This window comes from Astatotilapia calliptera, chromosome 1 (assembly GCF_900246225.1).
Source record: "Astatotilapia calliptera chromosome 1, fAstCal1.2, whole genome shotgun sequence".
Classification (NCBI taxonomy): domain Eukaryota; kingdom Metazoa; phylum Chordata; class Actinopteri; order Cichliformes; family Cichlidae; genus Astatotilapia; species Astatotilapia calliptera.
In genome coordinates this window covers 35,274,601-35,295,789 of record NC_039302.1, presented here as the reverse complement: position 1 = coordinate 35,295,789, position 21,189 = coordinate 35,274,601, and the positions used below count along the sequence as shown (strand labels likewise).

The window sequence follows — 21,189 nt, the reverse complement described above, 5'->3', positions numbered from 1 at the left end:
CAGTGACGATACCCAGCCCTATTGAAAATCCCCAATAAATTCCCAAATCCCCAAAACTTGTGCAACTCGTTAAAGATGTATGCTATAAAATCATTCCACCTTGGAAAAAGAAGAGTTCAAAGAGATTAAAATTAGCCACACATTACCATGACATTGATGCCCACGATGAATGGATGTAAACTTCTGACAACAGATGTATGAGTCATAATATGAAAGACAGGTCAGTTTGATACCAAAGTTAATGTTTCCGTGCAAGCTTGAGATCAATGAACAGAAACTGAAAAGACACATGTGTAAGTCCAAATAGGACTTCAGGATCGATGCAAACGTAGCAGAAATTCCGAGGGTGGTGTATGGTTTCAAAAGACTTTAGACCTTTAAGAACAAAGAGGGAATTTTAATAAGGCTTTCTTTTGTTACAGTAACAGAACTTTTTGATTGCACATCATCTGTGTGCCTGTGTGTTTGGAGTATCTTTTGAAAGAGAGATGAACTGAACTGGATCAAAGATGGACATAAAAATATTCCGAACATTTACTTTCAATGTAGACAAGCTCCAACATTATATTTCTAAAGATTCTATTATAATTGCTGTTGGATTCTCTGCACAGCACACTTCTCTTTTCCCAAGGTACAACTTATAGATTCCCTGTCACCTTGATGTTTTGCACTGAGATCAAGGTAATGTGATTAGGAAAAAGAGGTAGGAGGTAATTTTTTGGACTATTCAACCATATGTCGTGACAAACAGAGATCTGAAAATAAAATAGCAGGCAACTAAACAGAAACAGTTATGACACCCATGTCGGAGCTATTACAGCAATAATTCCCTGCAGATAAAACTGCCAAGAGGAACAGCAGAAGAGTTTGTGCATAACATTTATGGCACTGTGTTCTTTTTTCCTCTCAAAATGCTTTTAGAGACATGTCTTTTTGCTATAAAATGTGCAGGATCTGCTAAATATGAAAGAAAAACAGAGAATACACTTAAATTATGAATCATTTGCTGTCCTCGGTTTTAAGTGTTGGAGGATCTGGAGTTTCCCGAGGGAAGGGTGATATACTGTATATACCCAGGAAGTGAATACTTTAAAATTCAACTCTAAAACATTAACACTACTCCCTGTTTAACACCGCATGCATTCTTGGAGTCATCATAGAGATTTATTCAGTGCTGTCAGTTCTTTGCGTGTTGTAAGGTAACTGCTCCCTGTTGGCTAGCTCAAAGATTTTGTTAATCACAGAACTTGTCAGACACATAAGGAGCTTTAGTATCCCAATTTAAGCACCATTTCTGCTTTGCTCAATTTATCTTTATTGTATCTTTTTCTGTGGTCTTTTAACTTTCTCGCTTATTCTTTATCCATCACAAATTCTTTTTTTTTTTTTTACCTGTTTCACTGGAGCATTGATGTTGATGTACTACAGAGGCAGAGGAAAGAGAGAAATACCTCAGTGCTGCTGGCTGATGTGTTCCTTTGACACCTAATTAATTACAGGAGGGCTTTGTTAAAGTTGTCTCCTGTTACCTTTACTCCATGCCTACTCTCATTCTTTCTAGCTCATCTCCACTGCCACCCATTTTTCCATCATCCGGCTTTTTCATTGTTCTTTCACATTTGTTTGCTTCCATAGGTTGTTTTGGGACTTTGAGGAAGATAAGAAGGTCTGGCTACAAGCATCTAATTTATTAAAAGGGTCAAAGTGTCATTCGTTAAAAAGTTGTTAGCCGACAAGAAACGAATCCTCAGGAGGTCAGATGAGAGACTTCGTACGGAAAAACACAAAAATAAGCCTAAACACAAAAAAGAGATGTCAAAATATGCACTGAAATGTGCAACTTTTTTTCTTTAGCTTTTTCAAACTACCACAATTTATTGTGAGTGACAAGCAGGCTTTGTTTGCTCACGAGGAAATGAGATACAAATAGTTAAAAAAAAAATCACTGAAAAGGAAGATTTGGCTACAAAAACAAACCCAACAGCCTGTAGAGGTGAGTCAGTTTATTCATCAAACGCAAGCAGCAGCGAAGCCTTCCGCTATGCCCGACCGGCTGTCGGGACACCCTACATTTTTAGCTAAGATTTGTATTTGAGAAAACAGAATTAGGTTAGTCGTGAGCCAGTAGTTGTGAATGACCATCATTTAAGACCGTACTGTGAAACCTTCGTAACAGGATTTTGTTGACCTCAGCTTGTTGTTTAGAAACATAGTTTCTGTTGCATTTACGTGAGGTTTCAGCTCTAAATACATGTAACATGTATACTTCAGAATATCACAAATAAAAAAGTCACTTGTTTGTTATAAGTAATTACATAAGTAACTGTGATGATCATAAGAATAAAACTGTTTTAAACCTTGTGTGCCCCGAGCTCTGAAGCTAATGAACTGCCTCTCTGAACCACTCACACTTTTTGTTCTCTCTGTTTCATTATGGAGTCCATATTTAAGCTACTAAATACATACTGACCAAGAAGGCAAGGCATTGGCCATCGAGGACTGGATGAATATAAAAGCACATACTAAATTCTGTAATGACACTGAAGGAAATAAAACTGCAGTACTGACATGAAGGCTGCTATGGATGTGGCAGACTTCTTCCTTTGAGCTTCTGCTCCCTTACAATAAAAGGAGACAGTGGAGGTGTGGGCAGTGGGAACTTGGGATATAGCAGGAAAAAGTGGAAGACTTAGTGTGCTGCTGCGTGACCCAGCAGAAGCGTAGAACGGGTGGGCGGGTGAATAGATGACAGTGGGATGGGATTTGGTATGTGCTTACGGAGGAAAAAGTTGCTTAATCAGCACTTTCAAAGTTGGCTTGTTGGCTGGTTGTTTTTGACCACGCTGCTCCAGAGTTCCCTTTTTATTGTTGTTTTTAAAACCGTGCCCTTTGAGACAGGCACTGTCCTGTGTTTTATTCAGTTTTACTCAATATGTTCTGCTTCTATAAAACACTGTATATGAGTGCAGATCAGAGAAGTACTAAAGCTTTAAAAATAAATCTAATCAGCTTATGTAACTTTCTGCTCCTGGGAAATGCTGGAGCCTCCACTCTGTGAGATCTTGCTTCTCTGTTTCACTACCTCTCTGCGAGCCTCTTGCTGCCTCTGTCCACAGAGGCTACGGCATGTCGTAAGATTGGGCATCAAAACAAGATAAAAGGGCCTTTCTGCTTCAGTGTCCTGCTGCTGGCTTCTAGTGACACAGGAACCACCAGCGAACCTCGGATGTCTTCACTAACTGAAACGCTAATGTACAGCAGGGTTTTTCCCAGAATTTCCTTTTATTTTTCTCTATTTTTAGACACTAAAATGTTTTTTTTCTGTGATCATTAATTTTTATTTGCTACATTTTCTTTTCTTTTAACTCCAGGTTTGTGTGCTTTCATCATTTCAATTCTTTTTGACTTAGAAGAGTCGTTTGGGGGGGTGTCTGGGGATTGTCTGTCCATTGCTCACAGCTTTCTGCCAGCAGGGAAAAAAAGAATGAATCATAGACTACGGTATGATGCCAGGAGAAGATTCCTGAGAGAGACAATTGAGCATACAGTGCACATGAAAAAAAAATGCCGACCAGGAATCCCTCTCTTCTTTTCTGTCTTCTCTCTTGGCTCTCATTTTGTTGCCTGTCCCTCTGTTTCTTCTTGAAGTGGAACGAAAAACGCCTCCACCCCCACCTCCACCCATGACAGAGTGAGCCAGGTTTATTCAGCATGGCCCCACTCCTAATCTTGGCTCGCGATACCTCAAGGGCCTTGAAAAGTCATCCCATTTAAAACTGAAACATGGCTAGTGAAGTAAAAAAAAGCAGGAGGAGATGTAGCACTTCGAGAGTGGCTCGGTCGGGATTTCTCCCACGTCCCTTGAAGCTTTAATTAAAAGACCATGATGATGTAGGAGAGAGATGAGAGAGCAGATATGAGGGTCAAGCTCACTAATCGCTCCTCCAGAGAGGAGAGATAGAGGCTAATGAATAGAGGAGATAGAAAGACAAAGACAGGGAAACAGGAGTGGAGGAGAGCTACAGGGGATAGGCAGGCGCAACAAGAAAAGAGTGAGACAGAGATATATTTAGAAGAAAGTAAAAGAAAACCTTGCATAGTGACTACTGTTTCTCCTGCCATTGTCCTAGGTTAGTGGTATGATTTGGGAGAGCCCCTCCCACTGCTGTTATCAAACCAGTAGAAAGAGAAAGACTAAACAACATTTAATGAGGCGACTGTGGGTGAGGGATCATCTTACCTTCTCAAAGACAGGCTTGTTATTATTCACGTCGTCCACTCCAACTATGACCTGAGCCGTGGATGACAAGGCCTGAGGTCCGCCTGAGGCATTGTCATCCGTGGCTGTAACATTGAGGACATATTCAACACCCTGGAGGCGAGGGGGTGGGCTGGAGCGCAGCCGGATCAAGCCTGCAACCAAACATAACGATGACAGTGGTTAACACACGCACACAGTCACACTCATTACACTCAGCTGGTTCAATTTTGAGTTTGAAAAGGTATAAAGTCATTATAGCACCCAAACTGGTAACATGTTTGTTTTTTAATTTATTTTCTCCTGGAGCTAAAATGTAATAAATTCTATTTGCATAATAGATTAATTATACAAAGAACGGCTGGCACATATCAGGGAAGGTAATTAAGTTATTACACAACATGGCATGTTTGACAGCACGACAGGCTTTAATGGACAGTACTTAATGCTTTTTTACCTATCACCTTTCCTCATTTCCTTTCCTACTTTGCTTTCATTTTCTTTCTTTGGCCTCACCATTATGCACTACAAAAACCAGGGCTTATAAAAACTGTAACAGCTTCTTCTGCTTCGTGCAATAGAAAAAACATTCTAGAGATGAGTTTCTCTCCAGTGTGGGTGAGACGTAATTGTGCTCTGTCTCTATTACTTCGCAGAACTAAACATTAAGACCACTTACAGTGCAAATAATTATATTGTAACAAAGACACACATCAAGGTCTCTGATGTGTTAGTTGTTAAGCGAGCCATTGTTTGCTAGCACGAGTGGCCAAATCACTGTGGCAACTTTTTACTGGCAGTGAGTGAGAGCTATTAAATAGCAGTGATGGAATTTGTTTCAGGCTACAAACGAGCCTAAATGAGTGTAAACATATCATCTTATTAGCAACAACTATAAGTTAGCTTTCTTTTAGATTTTAATGTAAACTTAACAGAACGGATTTTACCAGGCTTACCCCAAATTTTGGGTTAACATTTCTAATGCAATATATATGTCACGCAGGCTTAAAATGACAATCAAGGCTGAACTGACGGAGAAACATTTTTGGAGACCAAACAAAGGCATAAAGTTTGTATGTTCCTTGTTTTGGGTGATACAGTGAAGCAGTTTAACACTTCAGCATGCACAGATAAAGTGTGCCAGCTTGATTGGAGGTAAACTCAAAAACTTTCTTAAGACGGACACATTTGATTTCAGCTTTTTGTTTTTATAGCAGTACATTTGAAAGTAACATTGAGAAGCTTTAGGTGACACTTTACAGACAAATTCTCTGTCTTTGTTGCTTTCTCCCCCTACACAATCTGGAGTTGAGCAACCAAACATGGCACATAGGTAGGTCTTAGGCCCCTGAAGGTTTTTATCTGTATCAGATATTATAATGTCATCATGTTACCTAGCAACCATCTAGCAACAGGCTATAATGACGTGCTTTTAGCGTTCACAAGGCCTTATAAAAGCATCATTTTCATTCCATGACAGTAACATCTAATTTTTATCCACAAAACAATATATTATGATGTCTTTGGGCTGCCTGGCAGCTACTTTGCAATATAAATAACTAAGTAAAATGTATTTATGTAGTGCTTTTTCATACCAATCACAAAGAGCTTTACGGAGGTGTCAGTTAAAAAGCCAGTGGGCTAAAATGACTCAGTTTTCAGCCATTATGCACCTACAACACCAACAAAAGCATCATCTGTTTTACATTTCACAATAATAACATCTCATTAATATCCACAACAGTTGATTATGATTATGCCATCATATTTTCTAACCTTGCAATGGTTAGAAAATATGATGGCCTAAACATCTTAAACTAAAACATCTTATAAATGTGTTGTATAATTTTCATTTCACAGCCAACTGTGCAAAAAACAACAACAACACCGTGGCATGGACATGTGCATGACTAAGAAACGTGTCAACCTAAGTCACCACTTGGCATTAAGAGTGTAGCTTGACAATTGCATTTTTATACCCAACACAAACAGTGAATGTTAACGTAAGCTTACAACATAAATCGTTTCTAACACATGCAATGCAACCAGCTTACATCACCCAAGAAAGCTGCACATGGCAACCAGCACACACCACCACCAAGTAGTCAATATCTGTTGCCCGATATAAGAAAGGTCAACTGTGGACGATGACAGAACAAAATAACTCTGTCCTGCCTCTCGCTCGCACAAATGACACTTCATCTCAACAGCAGTATTTTTTAACCAGACACAGAGCGTTCCCTGAGGTTTTAATAGACTTTCAATAGACTCACCAAAATAACATTTGCTGCCTGATATTATAGTCTTTAAATAAATGAGCACTTTATTTAGAAAAATGCTAAACTTCATTAGATGGCTGGGAGTTTGAACAATATTGCAGGAAAGTGATATGAATGAGTAATCAAATCATACTGGGCACTGAAGTAAAACAACCGAGAACATCATTAAAAAATCTTCGCAAAAAAAATAATAAAAACAGTAACACAACAGTAGCCAAATCGTGAGAGGAAAGACGTCACTAGTGAACAAAGACTGTCTAATTTCACTTTTGAGCTCAGGGATATTTCATTAATTATGGTTACACAACATATGAATAGTCGGATTGATTGGTATTCCCTTCTAGCACCTTCGTTCTGGCGTTCCATTTCATCCTCTGTCTTTCCTTCTCTTACTGACCCTCTCTTTCAGTCCGGCGTAGGCGTCTCATCTGCATCCCACTCTCTGCTCTGAATGACTCTCTTCCACTCTGTATTCATCTCACCCTTTGGTGCTCTGTTTACTTTGTGTGTGTGTTTATGTGCGAGTGTGTGGGCTCAAAATGTGGACACACTTATTACATCCTTCTTATCTTCAGAGGCAGGGGCAGGTGCTATCGCAGGCATGTGTTTATTTGATTGCGATTTCCCAAGAGAGACTGCTATTGGAATCACACACACACACACACACACACACACACACACACACACACACACACACACACACACACACACACACACACACACACACACACACACACACACACACACACACACACACACACACACACACACTTATAATAGACACACATGTACATGTATGTGCACCGTACAACCTTGTGTGTTTACCAGACCAACAGGACAGATGAACAGGAGATGTGCGGTTTTCATTTTAGTATATTTTATTTTGTGTGTGTCTGTGTGAGTGTGTGTTCGAAGTACGCAGACATGTATGACATGTAGAATGAAGAATTGCACTAAGTGATTTCTAGAACACTCTCTGGAAATGAATGGCACCAGAAACAAATCATGAACAAGAGGAGAAAGTGTTCTTTTCTATCAGAGTTAATGCCATTCAAGCTGATTTTTGCACATGTACAGTATGTCGCTTCTGTTTGTCTTTGTGTGCGTGCTGTCTCACAAAAGATTTCCATGGAGGGGGTCTCTGTCACAATAGCTGGTTCCCTGGCATGGATGTTCATGTTTAAGGCTACATGTAGGTGCATGTGTCTGCAAGTGCCTGTGTGTGTGCCTGTGTGTGTTTGTGTGTGTACAAAAAAGAGATAACAATAGTCAGGAAAGAAAATGTAGGGAAAAACGAAATGAAATGGAAAACGATTACTCAGAGATAAAGAAAATCAAAGCTTTGACTCTAATTATGTGTGTAATAAACACCTTACACTGCAAAATGGGTTCCTGTCAGTGCAGAAATGGTAAAGAGACTGCATTGTTGTAAAATATCTTTTCAAAAGCACTGAAAAAAAAACCCATCAGAAGATGAACTAACCTAGTGTCAGACAAGCAACATTTAGCTTCCTTTGTTTTTACCAGTGCAAATTTGATGCAAATACCAAAAAGCATTTAATATGTAATTTTGACAAGATTTTTTAAAAACAAAACCCTTTAGATTTTTTTTACCTGTAACAGAAATACATTTAATTCAATTTTAATATATCATATAATATATGATTATATTTTAATAATCAAGGCGCTTTATATTGTAAGGTAGATCCTATAACAATACAGAGAAAACAGAGAAAAAACAACAACAATCCAACTTGTATAAACACATAGTGAGTGAAAACAAAATCACTCACACTGCATCATGGGACGCCATCAGCGGCCTAGACCTATTGCATCATAACTAGGGGAGGATTCAGGGTCACCTGATCCAGCCCTAATTACATGTTTTATCTAAAAGGAAAGTTTTACGCTTTAAGCCAAGTAAGAAATGGCTCATATAAAAAGAGAAGAGGGGGGACAGAGGTACATGCAGAAATGTCAAAATCAAACTAATAATGCTGGAATTATGTTGAAATGCCAGTGTGTGCAGGCTTAGACTTAATAAAGAAAAAGAAAACCTTTTATTCTGTCAATGTGAAGTTCAGAGCAAGCACAAAGCCCAGAGGGGAGTGACAAACTCAAGCTGATAAACAAGCAGGGAACAAACTCCAAAGAAAGCACATGTGAGAAGGCATATTAACGCTCACATGCTAATGGCTAATGATGATTACACAGAGCTGAAGTGAGGCACAGGTGCACACAATCAGCACAATCACAGTAGAGGAAGAAAAGCTAAATGTAAGACACAGGGACAAATAGCTACCAAAGTAAAACAGGAAGTGACAATTACAGAAACAGGAAAACATGAACACATGAAGGAAATTAGAGGGAGAAGACAAAAAAAGGAACAGAACAACACACTGAAGGAACTAAGTAACGTCCATAACCAGAAGTGAAGTCTGCATATATAATGGAGTGAATGACACTCAGGACATAATGAAACCAAAACAATGAAACAGTGAAAGACAAGCTGACTAAATACTAAAAGAAGAAAAGTACAAGGACCCGACTGCAAACTTAACTATGGAACAAACTGAATATGGAATTAAAGCAATGTCCAAACATAAAACTGTTCAAAAAGAGTTATAAAAATATGATCTTCTCGATCTATAAAGAAAAGGAAAATATTTAAATTAAGTGAATGTCTCTATTTAAAAACAAACAAACAAAAAATTCATGATGTGATATTATAGTATATAGTATATCAGAAATCTGTTCACTATTTTTATTACAAATTATATCAGTAAGGAAGCTGACTAAATATTCACTGATAATTTATGGGACAGGGGTGGGATTAAATAAGTGTATACTTCTTCCCACTCCCTTTCAACATGTAAATTAATCAGAATGTTTTTTTGTATGTAATTTGTATAGTATTTTTTTTCTCTCTTATTTCTTTTCTAAATGTACTTGTATATTGTTCACATGTTGAAATAAATTACCAATCAATCAATCAATCAATCAATCAATCAAACACCCTGAAGTAAACACACAACTAACAGGAAGCAAAACAACAACAGACCAAGTTGAAACTATAATTCAATAACCATATAAAACAAACTGACCACAAAACAAAATCCCACAGACGAATCCCACGAGAATTGTGACTATTTTTCTAAAAACTTCCCACATGCATCAGATTTTCATTTTAAGAACAGTGCATTCAATGTGTTTGCTCAAGAAATGTATATAATTATGTTAACTTGTTAAAGATTAATTAAACTAGTGTCAGAAAACTAGCTCCAACTCAATCCATTAATTAATGAGAAATACACAACAGTAACACATACTTCATTGTACACACATTTGCACTTGGTTGGTAATTAAAGGGTACTTCAATGAGTCTTCACCTCTCCAGCTCTTCCCTTAGCTGTTATTTCGTTTGAATTAATTCACGAACTGATAAGGGCATCGTTTACAACCAGCCATTATATTGTCACGGGGCTGCACAGCAACAAACTGAACAGTCAGGCTTTTTGATTGGCCAGTGAATTTTCTTGAAAAAAGGCCGTACCTTTATGCCAATATTTCTGGTAATTACAATAAAAAGCATTTAACTGTCCCCCTTTTTTCATGTTGTAAAAAACAAAAAAAGAAAAACGTTGGGAAAGGAGGAAATTCTCCATCTTACTATGAAGTTAAATATTCATACTGACATGGACAAACCCAAGAATGAGGCAAGCCTTTAGTATTAAAGCTATTGTATGAGATGGGAGTCCCTCACAATTATTGCAGAAAAGGTTGTTTCCTTGTATTCCAAGTCCAACTTTTGCTGGTCTTGAACTACAAGACCAGCAAAAGTGTTTTAATTATAGGCAGGTTATCCGATGCTTGTATTTCTGACTGCCAGGTGAAGTTTGGCCATTTCAGAAGTTAAATGTATTCATGGCTAAACCTTCCACCTTGTCATATGAACATCTTTACTGTGTGGGACAAAAAAAAAGAAAAAAAAAAAAGAAGAAGCAATTTGCTCATACTCTAAAAAGACAGTAACCTAGATGGTTTTCTCTGAATTTCTCATTATTCCAACCCAAATAGGCTATTGTACGGTGCGTGGCTGGGGCTGATAGGGGTTGCATTGTAGAATTGGCTTACGAGAGACTGAAATACAAAGAAAATAAAGAAAAATGAGGTACAATGAGACTAAAATTAGAACAATTGTTTGTTACAAAAAGAGCAACCAACTGGGGTTGATGAAAACTGGGCACAAAGGATAAATAAAGCATATATCTATTTAAATGCTAATTCTGTTAATATAACACTTAAGAGTGCCAATTTAGCTGGCAAAGGCTGACATATTTTGTTCGTTAAGTAGAGCCCCAGCAATCACCAAAGTCATTACAATTCATCCTCTGGAGACCCCGAATTCCTGTTAATTGGCCATGGCACTCAGAATAGCCAAGAGGTTAAAACCAGATTTGGTTGACTTTACAAGCTTTGGACATATTCAAAGAAATCCTTAGACATGATTTTACATCAATTGTGTTTCATTGTTGAAAGACATCTTCATGTCTTACAATCTGAGCATTTTCCCCCCAAATTTGCTAATGTCCTTAAATAAACCCTTGCTTTGCACTGGTAAAGGCAAACCTACTAACAGCAGAAATGGCGTATGTATGTATGCAGATTCCTGATATCAGAAAGTGGGACTCTTTCAGACCGTGAAGTAAACCTTTCAAAAACATGTATACCAATGCGAAGGATGCATTAAGAGTGTAAGCACTAGTCCACTCTTCTGTCTCTCTTTCCACCCACACTGCTCCAACAGTGCTGCGTAGTGCACTCATGCTTAATGAATTGCGACAGAGGGCCAGATAAATGTGACCAGTTCAGTAAAGGCAGCGGGCAGACACAGAGAGAGGCTATAGCTCGCTCACCATGTTACACGTATAGGGATCACCGGAGGCGCCCCTTAGTCTCATCCCTGCTTTACTCTGCTTTGGGTTGGCATAAACATCTAATAGGGTCTAAAAGCCTCAGATGAGAGAAACACATGCTGGGTAAGTGGTTGAAAATGGGACATGGAAAAGGTTTTAGGACATTCTAAGAACAAAACATACAGTGAGCGTCTGTTCTAATCTATGAGATCTGTGTCCCTGTGCCATTATGGGTAATGGCAGGGTGTGCATGTGTGTGTCTGGTAGTGTTCACTGGCCTGTATGTAGATCTACACATCCTGAACATTCATACATGTAAACATCTGCACATGTTCAGGTTTGCTTATATTGCAGTTATGGATTTTACCATGCAAGTATATGTTTGTCAGACTTGGATCTTATTTATTTTATATATTGTTGTACATATACACAAATTGTTTTATGTACGTGTGCATGTGTATTACTCAAAAAACTACAATAAGTTTGACACTCTCTGCATGTGTGTGTGTTTGCTGCCGTTAACAGGGCCAGCACATATCATAGCCTACTGGAGATGGAGAAGATGTTTCCTTGTGGGTCAGTAAGCATCCGTCACTTCACATGAAGGCAGCCAGGAGGGAGGAAGGATGAGGACGAAGCAAGGGGTGAGTGAGACACAGCAGACAAAGGACACAGTGGGGTGGGGAATGGAGGACAGAGGGAGAGAGGAAGCACTTCCTCCATTCAGCATCATGCAACAAAATCCAGGCTGGAGCCAGGAGAGATAAAAAAAAGTAGAAGCTTTAAAGAAGAGTCAGATGTGGAATAGCGAGGGAGAGAATAACAATATATTTGCCGGGGGGGACCAGGGAGAAGAATGAGGGCAAAAGTATGTGGGTTTGTTACATAAAGCTGGGATCACACACAGGTCAGCGAATCAGACCCAACACAATAGACAGAAGGCAAGCGGTTCAAGAGGAAAGAATAAATAACAGATATAAAACAAGACAACACTATGACACACTTACCTAAGAGGCTTCACTGAAAACAAACTCAGCTACTGAGTTTCCTTCTGTAGGAAATACTGTCTTCCAAAATGCCATAAAACTTGTGAGGGGAAAAGGGAAATGATAGAAGCATGTTTATTGGCTGCAGCATTTCCCCTCAGTTGTCAATAAATAGTTCCTCCCATCCAACAGAGCGGGTGTTTTAGTATTTATGGGTTTTAATAGGAAGAGCGTGATCATCATATTGACCGGCCTGCTCACATCCTAATGGGTGTCTTAAATCTCAGGGAAACACACTGTATTCTGGGGTGAGTTACAGGCAAATTAACATGAAGAGGGAGTCCGCCAAGGCTGCTCCTGCCGGAAGGGAGGAAAATAATCACTTGAATGATTGTCGGACATTTAGGATAGGTGGTGAGAGGGGGGAGCTGGCAACAAGAGGGGAGAAGAGGCAATAAACGATTTTCATCAGTAGCCGAGGGAGAATGAGATGGGCTGGAGAGGGTGGGCGGAATCCAATGTGCTCGCCTTCCATTATAAGAATCATAAAATACTTTTAATGACCAAATATTGGGCTCTTTGAAACTAGATATTGGATCATATTACAAGCATTATGGTTTCACACTTTGGCTCACACACTTTGGTGCAGACAAACTGTGTAATGTCATAGTGTGGATCTACTGTAAATCCATCACAGCTAAAGATGGGCTTATTAAAGGAATGTAATATGATAGTGACACAGAGGGACGGACACTGCAGCATGCTCAAAGCGAGTTGGATTTCTGCAGAAGAAAACGTATGTTACACCTATCCCAATCTTACAATCCATTGGGTATTGTCAGATGTGTGAGCTTCTGGGCGATTAGGCCCATTTTTTAAGCCCATTTCCACTTTAGGTTTCCTGCTCTGTCTGCTGGTCACCATTTATGAATGCAGATAAATTTAAAGAGCTAAATAATTTTCAGACAACAGCTGACATCACATTGTGCTTCTTCTGTTTCCACATAGCCCATATGGCAACTTAAATGTCAGTGCTACCCTGACTAGAAATAGAACACAGTCCTGAAATCTTCCAGTAACAAAAGTCTTGCCTCTTGCCTATAATTTCATCATATTCATATGGAGAAATATGTTCACAGAGATTCCATGTATACTGACTTTTTTTTTTTACATCATTTATATGTTGGCCAACTGTCTAATTAGTTTACTAATGCAGAATGCATTTTTCGATTTTTTTGTATATGCGATCCAGGTAATTGCATTCCTTCTGGTAACACCTTACAAACGATCTGATTCTCCACATCCCCTCAAAGATTTGCAGAATGATGCTGAATATGGCATTCTGAAGATCAGAACTAAACTTGAAATAATGACGTCAAACATAAACTAAAGATTTTCTGAAACAATTTAAAGCGTGGTTTTAGCATGGATATGAAGTCAAACACTGTCTTCCTGCTCCAGCTACACTCGCCAAATAGCATCCCCATCCTTAATGTCCCAAAGTCTCATTTATTCCAGCCACTAAACTGGTTTGACGCAAGCAAAAAAAGAATGCTAGACACTGAAAACACATTCCAAAGTAATGAATTACTAAATCCAGTAATTACATTACAGTTACAATACTGTCTTTGCGTTACAAAGGTTCTTATGCTATCTGCATGCTAGGTGGATAGAAAGGGGTGATCCGCATTAACTCGCTAACGGTGATTTGCCACGTTAATGCGGTTATGGCATTAACGTCATTTTAACGAGATTAACGCTGACAGCACTACTTAAAATATGTTTGTACTTGAGGAAATTAAAAGAATGCATCAGTAAAAGTTCTCTCAAAGGGAGAAGATGAGTAGCAGCTCTAAACCACTCGGGGAACTAAGGCCAGATGCTTGGGGTGGGTTGAGATGTGCCAGCATGTCACAGCATTTGAATAAAATTAAAGAAGAAAAAAAAAGAAAAAAAAGTATATGTAACCATGCATAAAAGGATATATAAAGGAGACAGAAGGAGACTAAAGTAAATCCACAGTGAAATTTTGTAGTAGGAATGTTCGGAATCTGGGTGTGCTTGGCTACACTAGGACTCCTGCACCAAATCAGTTCCATGCAGACCAAGGAGAAGTCTCTCTCAAGCCATACACCTCATACTTGTGGAAAGGGATTGATACTGCAGCAGGATAATGAGCCCAAATGCCCCAAATCGCTTTGCTTCACTACTTGAAGGCCAAAGAAAAGTAGAGAGTGCCGACCATTATGGACTTTTTTCCACATTCACCTGAACTCAACTCCACTTAACGTTTTCAGCGATGCCTGAAAACTGGGGAAGCCAAGGACTCCTGACATCAGAGAAGCTTCTGGAACATTGCAAAAGAATCCTAGCTTAACATGAACGTATTCAGTGAAATTTAATGCCTACCGAGTTGATGCTTTCAACCAGTAAAAGCCAAAAGGTGGACACACCAAACACCATCATCATACTGTGAAAATGCATATGCATTTTCCAAAGATTTCCTTTTTTACCTATGATGCTAATATTAGTACAACTTGCAAATTGCAAAGAAACAAGCTTTGAGAAGGACTGAAATAAAAAGTAAAATCGATAGCATACTGTATTTCTAAATCACAAAAACAAAAAAAGCAAAGCAAAACATCTTCACATCCACGAAGGAGTCAGTGCATCTTTGTACTAGAGTAAAAATGTTGGTAGTGTAAGTTAGTTGTATCGCTCGGAGTATAAGTGCACACTTATAATAAAGAACATGATTTCTATCATTTTACTGGTTATTTTAGGAACGTGGAAGTATGGAATAATAACAGTGTGCAATACACATACACTTATTCGTCATTTGATTACTAATTTAAGTTACTGTGTTGTGATGTGTCGTGTCATGTTGTGTTGTGTCGTATGTAGTGCCGACGTGGGACAGTTTTCCAATTTCATTGTACTATTGTACTATGTATGACTGTGCAATGACAATAAAGAGTTATCTTAATCTCATCTTAATGTGTTTGATTTATTTTTGTAACTTTATCCTTTGATCGTATCATATTTATCAACTCTCCCCACCTTTAGCCTGAGCAGAAGCCCAATGTGCCATAAACTCAAATTCAGATAAAGATCCAAACCCTAGCCTTTTCTAGAAAAACATTTTGATACGTTTGAAATTAAATCTGAAATCTGAAAAGAAGCTAAAAACAAAAAAGAGAAGACTGAAAATGACAGCTATCGCTTCATCTCTTCAGCTGAAGGTCCTGAAACTGCTTGTGCTGGTTTACAGTGACAAGTATAAATGTGTGCTGTGCCGAGTAGGTCAGCGAGCAGCCTCTGATCAGAATGACCTTAAGAGAAGAGATGAAAATGAAGAAACTGATAACGGCTAAATTGATCAGTATATGCCAACTATAAATAATGTGTATATGAGACATTGGCATCTATTTTGCATGAAAACAGGTTAGCTTGAAGGGCACTTGGGAATGAAATTCAGCTAACACCCCTTTTTGTCAGTTTTAAGGAACATGATCCCGGTCTAGAGTCTTCCACTGTCCATGCACGTCTAGCATGTCTTCACCAAGTGTCATGAATTTGGCTCAATTAGTTTTTGCGAGGTGTCAACATTAACTTTTCCCATATAGCAAACCTCGCACGCTGTCAGTTTGAGAAAGCCTGAAAGAAACTTGAATTAAAAAGTAAACTTTTGATGACAGGCAAAAATTAGGTCAGTGTGACAAAACCCGAGCAGAGCCAACAATCTAAATGGCAAAGAGTCATCTTCTGATAGGTGACGAAATCGAGTTATTGCTACAAATCTTTTCTTTGCTTGATAAAATGGCCGCTGCTATCAGCTGACAGTGAATGTCATTGCAGGTGAACAGAGGAAATTGCGCCTTGAAGTTGAGTAATTGAATTTGTAAAAGTCATCGTATTAGCCTGTGATGTGAAATGCAGATTCAAAGGGGGTTTCAATTTACAAAAAGGGTCGAACCGCAATGAAATTGCCACTATTACGGCTCCCGGACACACACAAAACACACACTGTGTCATTAACACAGCTTCCCATTTCATATTGCTCCTGGCATTACTGCACCTGCCTCGGAGGAAGTTGAGATGTGTGACTATAAACCTCAGATGGTATTTTGTTACTGAGGGACTGTGAAAATGGTCTTCACACTTTGGCTGGTAATTCTAATGTCTTTATGACACGACCTGTCAGAATTTCAATATCTTTTACAAAGCTGCTAGCAGTAAGAGGAGCGCCAGTGAAGCATCCTCATCCACTGAACAGTAGCTGTGGTGAAGGACATTAAACCAAAACACACACTATAAAGCATATTTTCAAGACCCCTGGGGCCACACTTGACAAAATACAGAGCTTTTATATTTATATGGTGTATGTAAATAGAGCAGGGAAGAAACACTGCAAAGCAAGGTGAAAATAACTGTGGAAAGAGAACACTTTGTGGATGTTTCAGGGTTTGTGCTAAATGGGTGAAGAGCAAAATAATAACAGAGCCCCAAGCAGCCTGAGGTTCTAGGATTCTTCCCCTAAAATCTTAAGCAGCAAGATAAAAATAATTCATCATGCACCACCATGGAGCAGGTAAATGTATCTCAAACATGTAGTCTCCTTGAGCTTTAAAAAAACAAAAAAAGACAGGCAATGAAACCGTCACTCACATTCACTCGCACATTAAAACCTAGTGGCAATTTGGATTTTCCCACAAGCTGCATGTCTTTGGATGGTGAGAGGAAGCCGGAGTATCCGGAGGGAACCCACACAAACACGGGGAGCACATGCAAATTCCACAGAGAAAGACCCCGGCCTGATGTTGGAATTGAACTCAGGACCTTCTTGCTGTGCGGCAACAGTGCTAACCACCGTGCCACCGTGCTGAGAAAACTCATATGAAACACATATTTGAAGGGCGGGGTGTTTGCACAAGTTCTTAATTCTTCTCTGTACATAATCTACATGTAGAAGACAAAAAATATTCTGCTTTTCCTTATTTTCTGTTATGTGTCTGCTTTTAAACATAGATAGTTTGAAAGTTTCCAAGAGTAAGGCATCTCTGTGAGGTAAAAACTGTTAAACTTAAACTGCAAGCCAGATATCCTTAGACAGCTCTGTCGGTCAGCACAGAAGCCCCACCCACTTCCAATTCCAACCTCCTCTTTTCTAGCTGCAGCCTATAAGAAGAAAGGGGAGGGGCAAGATGAATAAACCATTTTGCTCAGACAGAAGATGAACTGAGGGGCTGCAAGACGGCCCAGTGTAGGACAAATAAGGATTGCTTTTGAAGGATGAATCATGTAGCAGTTTTCAAAAATACAAATATGGAGTTGGAAACAAGCAGTTGTTAAAAGAATATTCAACATTAATGATCGAATGAAAACTACAAACAGTCCAGTTATCAAACCTTTTTGGTTGTCAATGACAAAGTTGCCCTCCTCATTTCCTGTGGTGATCTTATACGTGATCCCATCACCATCGGGGTCCTTTGCCAGCACCGTAGCAACCAATGTGTTGGGGCCTGCGTCCTCTGAGACAAACGTCCGATATCTGATAAAACACACAAAAACAAGAGCACAATAAGCACCTCAACTACACACATGGTGAAAATGAGATACATTCAACAGCTGCATTGTCAATTTTCAAATCTATTTCATCTAATCCATACAGGACCAGCAGTTCAATCCGCCACGTAGAACAAAACAGCTCATAAGGAAGCTCGTAAAAAATATTGACTCATATGAATTGTAACTGTGTCACACACGGTCTGTATTATCAACCAAATGCACCACCTTCTCTACATATCATAGATCTCTTATTGTATTTGCAATTTAGTTATGAAAATGATGAGCCCTACTTGCCATAACTGCTGAGGAAACACTAAAAATCGCAGGTTTACTACATTGTTGTTTAAAGAATGGAGACAAAATTAGAGCAACAATTGGAAGAATGTGAAGTTAAGGAAAAAGTGCATTTTCCATTTTTTCCCCAAAACATTTTGTCTATATTCGACTGTATAATAAGCAAAAATGGCTCATTCCTCCTGCCTGGCATTACGTCATCATGTGTTGCCTACTGTCACCAAAGAGAGCTTCATCACATGTTTACAGCTACATCCATAAAGGGCCTGACTGTGTAAGTGGTTCTCAGTTTTAAGTCAGCAGTAATAACAGTGGAACATATCTGGAGCCACTCTCAAACACAGTGAATCAACAACATGTAACAGAGGTGTGTTAAAGGCCACTTGTTTAATGAGAGAAATCTATTTTCTGAATGCAGCTTTGCACATTCCATGTCATACCAGATAGTTAATTGCTTCCTCCTTGAGCCCCAGGTGTTAATCAGTCCCTGAGCAGATGCAAATATGTAAGCCAGCAGATTCCTGAGCAGCAGCATACAGGGGAGGAGAAATAACTCAGAAATTCACTTTTAGATGCAATTCGCATAAAAAAAAGAATCGTATAGCAACTTACATATAGAAAGTAATCTTATGATTATTCCTACAATAAAACAAGACTGAGCAGGCATGAGTAGCTGTCAGCACAGTACTCACAAATTCTTCAACACTCCAGAGGACACTCGTGACTGAACACTAATCAAATTTCAAAGGTCTGCACGTCTGTCGCTCAAGGGAAATGGCAAAGAAGAGATTCTTGCAGAGGTGAAGGGTAAACATCACCTTAGACAGAAATGCTTTCACAGTTCTGCTTAAAGCTTTTAAACATTTAAGGGTGCATCCCTTGTAAGCAAGTGTGCATATCTAACCATGAGGTCAAAGACAAAGGCCTCATCTAACATATCAATTAATATCATACAGGGATGCGATTAAGGGAAAAACTCAAAAAAGGGTCTCTCTTTTACAAATACTGTGCCTTTGCTGTGGCACTTCAGAATCTGGCCTAGACACATCCCATTTGCATGATTAATCCCTGAGATGTTGAAAACTCTCCTAGAGTCCATCTCTACTGCACATCTGTATAAGCTACCTCCCTGACCTGCATGTTAGGGCCAACACCTAAGCTATGAAGTCCAAAGAACTCTATTTACACGTCCGTGACAAACTGAGGCAAAACACAGATCAGTGCAATAGTATGAGACCATCTCTATAGCTCAGAGTGTTCTCAAGAACACTCTGGTCTCAATAATTGTGAAATGGAAAAAACACCAGGACTCTACAGAGATGGCCATCTGGCCAAACTCTGAAAATTAGGTCCTTGTTCAGAGGTGACCAGGGACCCAACAGTCACTCTAACAGAGCTTCATAAGTCCTCTACAGAGATGAGAGACCTTGCTGGAAGGATAACCGTCTCAGTAGCACTCCATCACTCGGGCCTTTGTGGTGAAGCAGTTAGACGGAAGCCACTCTGCGTTAAAGCCACTTGACAGACTGTGTGGAGTTTCCGAATGAATTTAAAGGACTCTGAACACAATAGAAATGATTCTCTGGTCTGATGAATCAAAAACTTTTTGGGCTTGGTGTCTGGCTGATAATGTCTTTACTGTGAAAAGTGGTATGACATCGTAGCGGTGCTTCTCTTGGACACAGTCACTGAGAAGGCAAAAAAATCTGCTTTATAGTGCACGTGATGACTGCCCCAGACCGCTCATCCCCACAAAGGAGCAATCCTTTTAAGGAAACACTGATGCAAGTCAAGGCATTTAAATCAGTTTAAAGCGTATATTTACATGTGCATGTATAAGTTATTAATTTGATGTGATGTTGTTACGTTCCCCCGGAAGGGGTCTAGGCATATGAGTGAGGGGACCAGTAACAAATGAGTCCGGAATCAGAATGAAAAGGAAAACAGACAGAGTTGTTCTGCATCAATAAAACTTTATTACAAAATGGTACAGGTTAACATTAACGCCGTCTTACCAATAACGCCAAAGAAACAAAGAAAACGCTCGCAGCCACGAAAGGCAGGAGGACTACCAAACAAACACAATAAAAAAGGAGGCACTTCCCACACTTCCTACCCTACTCCCCACCACGGGGAGACACTCTCAGGGCCCACAAGCCCACACCACTCACGCAAAGCAGCTATGCTGTTTCCACAACTCCACACTTTGAGCAGGCTAACCACACACAACGCAGAGACACCAGAGAACACCCCACACCCTGCTCACAGCTCATCCCCAGCTTATATGACCTCCGAGAGGTGATTGCTGACTGGGCCCAGGTGGTAAATGAGTCCAATGAGCAGCAGCTGTGTCCTGGGGAGAGAGAAGAGCAAGAGAGAGACGGGGGGGTGGAGCAAAAGAGGAGGAGGCGGAGAAAAACACCACGCCCACACAAGGGCAGTATCAGGGGGCCCAGCTAGGGCCGTAACACCCCCTCCCATATATACAAACCCGTGGTTTGTCACAGAACGTCCTACCCAGCTTTTAAACATATCACCTACCATGCACGCATACCCTGCCAACTCTGCCAAGACCTTTCTGAGGGTTTGAAAACACTGAACGGGGTTGGCTCAAGTCCCTCAACATAGTGTCTCAAGTGATAGCCAGGTGTTTGAGCCATCACATATGGAGGACCCATCAGGCAGCTAAAAGGCCGTACAGCATCACTTCTCTGATGCTTCTTCACTAGGTCATGGCGAAAGGCATGCGGGTTACCCAGAGGTGCAGGTTTGAGTGTTTGTGTCGTACACAATGGGTCACACTGCAGGTCATCTGGACCCGAAAGACAGTCAACAGGTGGCAGATTACAATTAGTTGATCTCTGACAGTGACCGAATGACACCACTGA

General features: G+C 39.7%; 1 protein-coding gene across 1 annotated transcript in view; it reads right to left on the bottom strand.

The window, feature by feature from the left end:
• The window catches only part of LOC113026743 (neural-cadherin), a 332,913-nt gene that overhangs the window by 191,174 nt on the left and 120,550 nt on the right, over positions 1–21,189 (bottom strand). The window contains exons 7-8 of the mRNA XM_026175859.1: positions 17,848–17,990; positions 4,241–4,413 (exon numbers count right to left, since the gene is read on the bottom strand). Coding sequence (XP_026031644.1) covers positions 4,241–4,413; positions 17,848–17,990 — 316 coding nt within the window. The remainder of the gene's footprint in view (positions 1–4,240; positions 4,414–17,847; positions 17,991–21,189) is intronic.